The sequence below is a fragment of the Vombatus ursinus genome, unplaced genomic scaffold (assembly GCF_900497805.2).
Source record: "Vombatus ursinus unplaced genomic scaffold, bare-nosed wombat genome assembly UNPS02014791.1, whole genome shotgun sequence".
Lineage (NCBI taxonomy): Eukaryota > Metazoa > Chordata > Mammalia > Diprotodontia > Vombatidae > Vombatus > Vombatus ursinus.
This window is the reverse complement of record NW_020954569.1, coordinates 75,533,972-75,539,532: the sequence shown is the minus strand read 5'-3', so window position 1 is coordinate 75,539,532 and position 5,561 is coordinate 75,533,972. Positions and strand designations below refer to the sequence as shown.

The following is a 5,561-nucleotide window of genomic DNA, read 5'->3' as shown; positions in this document are numbered from 1 at the left end:
TCTATCTATCTATCTATCTATCTATCTATCTATCTATCTATCTATCTATCTATCTACATACATATAATTTTTTCCCTCCAACTACCCTGATACTGACAAAGGTCTCATGAGTTACCAATATGATCTTTCCATGCAGGACTATAAACAGTTCAATCTTAATAAGTCTCTTATGATTTCTCTTTCCTGTTTACCTCTTCATGTTCCACTTGAGTCTTGTATTGGAAAGTCAAATTTTCTATTTAGCTCTGGTCTTTTCATCAAGAATGCTTAAAAATCCTCTATTTCACTGAATGACCATTTTTCCCCCTGAAGGATTATACTCAGTTTTGCTGGGTAGGTGATTCTTGGTTGTAATCCTATCTCTTTTGCCCTCTGGAATATTATATTCCATGCCCTGTGGTCCCTTAATGTAGAAGCTGCTAAATCTTGTGTTATTCTGATTGTGTTTCCACAATACTTGAATTGTTCCTGTCTGCTTGTAATATTTTCTCCTTGACCTGGGAACTCTGGAATTTGGCTACAATATTCCTAGGAGTTTTCCTTTGGGGATCTCTTTTAGGCAGTGATCAGTGCATTCTTTCAATTTCTATTTTGCCTTCTGGTTCTAAAATATCAGGGCAGTTTTCCTTGATAATTTTTTGAAAGATGATGCCTAAGCTCTTTTTTTTTTTTTGATCATGGCTTTCAGATAGTCCAATAATTTTTAAATTCTCTCTCCTGGATTTATTTTCCAGGTCAGTTATTTTTCCAATGAGATATTTCATATTGTTTTCTAATTTTTCATTCTTTTGGATTTGTTTTACAGTGTCTTGATTTCTCATAAAGTCACTAGCTTCCAATTGCTCTATTCTAATTTTTAAGGAAGTATTTTCTTCAGTAAGCTTTTGGACTTCCTTTTCCATTTGGCCAATTTTGCTTTTTAGGACATTCTCCTCATTGGCTTTTTGGACCTCTTTTGCCATTTGGGTTAGGCTATTTTTTAAGGTGTTATTTTCTTCAGTATTTTTTTGGGTCAACTTTAGCATCACTCTCAGTTTTTCCTCTACTTCTCTTACTTGCTTCTCAAAATCCTTTCCGAGCTTTTCCATGACCTGAGACCAATTCATATTTTTTTTTTGGAGGCTTTGGATGTAGGAGTTTTGGCTTTGTTGTCTTCTTCTGGGTGTATGTTTTGATCTTCTTTGTCACCAAAGTAAGATAATATATTATGATTCTTTTTATGCTGCTTGCTCATGATCCCAGCTAATTACTTGAGTTATAAATGCTTTGTTAAGGTAGGGTTCTACTTCCAGTATGGAGAATGCGCTGTCCAAAGCTTCAGGGGTTTTGTGCAGCTATTTTCAGAGATACTTCTAGGGATCTGTAAATTTTCAGTTCTTCCAAGTTGCTATGATCAAGGGCAAGGTGTTTACTCCTTTCCTGGCCTGTGCTCTGGTCTGTGAGTGACCAGAAGCTCTCTTTTCTGTCTTGGAACTGTGAGGAGGATTTCCTCTCCACAGCCACTACAAGCTCCACCAAGCCAGTGCTCTTCCTCCTTCCAGGACTGCCACCCAGAACTGTCACCCAAATCCAAACATGGGCAAAGCAAGAGAATCCTGCACCAGCAGAGAGATCTCTGCAATCCCCCTCTGATCAGCCACTCAATTCCCCCTCAGTCTGTGGGCCAGAAGTTCAGGAGGCAGCCACTGTCCCGGGGCCGAGCTCAGGAACTGGAGCTGAGACCACCGTGCTTCTCTCTCTTACTGCAGACACAGACTTTTCCCACTGACCTTCTAAATTGTCTTTAGCATTCATAAGTTAAGAAGTATGGAATCTGCCACCGCTGCCCACAATTCAGTCCTCTGAGACCTGCCCCAGGTTTGCTGTGGCTGGCACACCCATGCTGAACTGAGCTTCTCTCCCCTCCTGGTGCAATATACCTTTCTGATCAACCATCCAGGCAGTCTTGGGCTGGAAATTTGTTTCACTCTGTCTTTTTGTGGGTTCTGCTGCTCTAGAATTTGTTTAGAGCCATTTTTTACACGTATTTGGAGGGGTTTGGGGGAGAGCTCAAGTAAGTCACTGCTTTTACTCTGCCATCTTGGCTCCGCCCTCCTCCCTATGGCACTCTTGTCATAGATTGAATACTCAATACTTTTCACTACTTTACGTGCTATTTACTGCCATACTGACTCTCCCTGCACTTCTGGAATGACCCACCACTGGCTCCCCTTCTGGGAAAGGTGGCAGGTAACATATTTACACTGCTTCATCCACTCCAACTCCAGACTTAGCATATAAATTTAGCACAACCTCACCACCCCAAAAGCACACCATGAAATCAATGCATGCTTGTTTATTATCCTTTTCCTCTCCAACTATACTAGAATGAAAATGGAGAGCAGACATACTGAGTCCCAAAAGTTCATAAATTTAGAAGCCTGATCATCACTTTACAGATAAAGAAATGGAGGCCTGGAGAGATTAAATGAATTGTCTATAGTCACATGGGTCATAAACGTCAAATGTGGGATTTAACCTAGGTTTTTCTGATTCCAGAGCCAGATACCTTGATTTATATTAAGATTATTTCTTTTTATTCAATTTCAACACACATATATGTCTATAGTGAGGTGGAGGTTCATATAAATAAATACTGGTAATACAAGGTCATATTTATATAGAGAAAAAGATGACCCCTCAAAACCTCCATTCATGCTTTAAGGGAAATAGAAGGTATAACATCACCTGTATCCTATAACTAGAACACTCTCTGGTCATAGAAAAGCTAGGAAAGTCCTAACAGACAGAATCCTGGCTACAGTGGGGAAAATGACAGAAGTAGAGATGGAAGGGAGAAAAACATAGGAGTTGAAATAATACCTCTTATGTGTTAGACAACTGTGCTAAGTGCTTTTTACAAATATCCCATTTGATCCTCACAACAACCCTGTTAGGTAGGTGCTATTATTATCCTCATTACAGAGTTAGGAAACCAAAGCAAATAGCAATTAAGTGACTTATCTAAGATCACACAACTAAAAGGTGTCTGAGGCTGGATTTGAACTCAGGTCTTCCTGATTTAGGTTCAACACTCTATCTTCAATGCCACTAGCTAAGGTATTCACTAAAGAAGTCAGGGGAGAAGATGCATATCAAGGTTATTCTTCCTTTTTATGCCTGGCAAGGCATAAATCAAGCTTCTTCCTGAGCATGCAAAAGGAAGTACAAAATCTACTGTACCTATTTTGGGAACTTTCACATGGGATAAGAAAATCCCCCCCCAGAATGGAGGGGAGTCTTCTCTATGCATAATGTTATGACACTTTAACACATAGATTTTAAAAGACTCCAGTGAAGATCCATGGTCACTGGGATTATTTTATCTTTATGGTGACAGGTCTTGTTTTTGCACATCAGTAAAATAAGTAAATTGTTCTTTGGTGTCCTGCTACCTAAAATTTCAACTCCCTTCTCTCCTTTTTTTTTCCTTTCATATACAACTTTATTGACCCATTCCCAGGGGGTCAAGGACAGAAGGCTACACTGCAGCCGGGCTCCTGGCCGGCCCATGGACAACACTCTCCAGACAGAAGTCTATATGATGTTGTTGCTCTTCATGGAGTCCATTAGCAACTTCGAGCGCTTAGGGAAGGAGAGTGTGAGGGATAAGGCCTGGCTGGGGCCCAGAACTTGGGCCTTGACCATCACAGGATTGGACATCCAGGGCTGGAGAGCCGTGTACGTGAGTGAGCCAGTTAAGGGACGGCCTGGGGGCCAGGGCTGGTCGTTCTTGGGCCACATCTGGGGTAAAGCACCCTTGGTCTTCAGACGAGTGGTCCACAGCGGAGGGGGGCTGGTCCTTATCCACCAGGGTAGATCAGCCCAGGACCTTGGGGTCCAGATCCAGGTCCAGGGCGGCGGACGGGGACGGGTAGGTTTCACAGTTGTGGTCTTAGGAACAGTCGGGATCGTGGTCCGAGCAGGTAGTTCAGTAAAGACAGTGGCCGACCCAACCTTGGAGGTGATCCAGTCCAGAAAGTGCCAGGTGGACGTGTAGATGCCTGGCCGAAAGGTGCGGCCGCAGCTAGCCCCCCAGCTCGTGATGCCGACCAACAGGAAGGTGCCGCTGTAGGCGTCTTTACACATGAGCGGCCCCCCGCTGTCCCCTTGGCAAGTGTTGACCTTTCCACTCCAGTAGCCAGCACAAAGGTTGCTCTGGTGAACCCTCCCATAATACCAGCGGGTTCTGTTGCACAACCTCGTATCAAGCAGGTCAACTTCGGCTTCCTGTAGCATGGGATGTGGCATAAACGATTCTTCCGATATGCGCCTCCAGCCACCAATGGCACACTTCGACTGAGGCGTGACTGTGGGCTCCTTAGCCCGAGGCAGGCAGGCAATACGGACCAGGTCCCCACACTCTATCGGTCTGTCCATCTCGATCAGTGCAATGTCATTTTTATTAAGCTCTTTATTGTAATGTTCATGTGCTATCATCTTGATGGGCTTTCGCTCCTGCACTGTGGAGTCCAAGGGGCGGTGGGTCCAACCGATGTCAATCTTCAATGCGCCAATCAACAGCCGCCATCTATCGTAGTTACTGGGGAAAGAATCAATGAGGACCTAGAGTCACCTCAGACAGCGAAGGGAGGGAAGGCAGAGAAGGCGATATGAGAGAGAGGGAGAGAGAGGGGGAGAGGGAGAGAGAGAGAGAGAGAGAGAGAGAGAGAGAGAGAGAGAGAGAGAGAGAAGGAGGGAGAGACAGAGAAATAAGCAGAAGACAGATGGAGAAGAAGAGAGACAAAGAAACCATTCTAGAAGCTACCATACACACAGACACAGAAATGGAAGAGGAGAGAAGAGAGAGAGAAACTAGGACCCTTCATCCAGGTTATGCCCAGGCAGGGCTTCCCCAGAGACAGACAGACAGAAAAAGAGAACAAACCCCCCCCCCCATAAAGAGCCCTGGGGAGGGAGACCTTTTTTGCCCACCCCTCCTCCACACCCGGCCCCAGCTCACTCACGTTTCATTTTTATTGAAGCAGTGGGCAGCAGTGAGAACCCAAGTTGGAGATATGAGGGTGCCCCCACACATGTGGTACCTATACTTGCCATTCCAATACTGTATCTGTAAACTGACTATCCAGGGCCAAGAACCTGGGCTTGCGTCCGTGCCCCCAATGATCTGAGGGCCAGATGTCTTGAAAAATGGTCTCTGTCCACAAAGGCCCGAGCACGATGACTCAGGATCAGCCCTCGTAGTCCCCAGGAGGGACAGCAGCACTATCTGCCACAACATCCCAGTCACCATCATCCTCCAGTCTAAACTGGAAGCCTAGAAGAATTCCCAATTGTGCACTCCTCGGGCCAATCCCAGGCCTGAACCTCTGTGATGCCAGAATAGAATCTGGGGGGAGGGGCCCCTTGAGGTCAGAGAGGACACAAGTGGCCACCATTCTGATGATCCACAAAGCATTTGCCACAAGAAAGCCCCATGAGGCACGTGGTACTGCTGAGGTTTTAGAGGTTTAGGGATACTGGGACCAAGAAATAGCAACATGCTATTCAGGTCCTGTCCT

The 5,561-nt window shown here is 45.0% G+C and overlaps 1 protein-coding gene across 1 annotated transcript; it reads right to left on the bottom strand.

Annotated features, from left to right (window-relative positions):
- Positions 1–3,576: 3,576 nt before the first annotated feature.
- LOC114047893 (acrosin-like) lies at positions 3,577–5,296 on the bottom strand. The gene is made up of 2 exons (XM_027868790.1): positions 5,007–5,296; positions 3,577–4,582 (listed from the first exon to the last, which is right to left on the bottom strand). The coding sequence occupies exons 1-2, from the start codon at positions 5,294–5,296 to the stop codon at positions 3,577–3,579; spliced, it is 1,296 nt and encodes a 431-aa protein (XP_027724591.1).
- Positions 5,297–5,561: the final 265 nt, after the last annotated feature.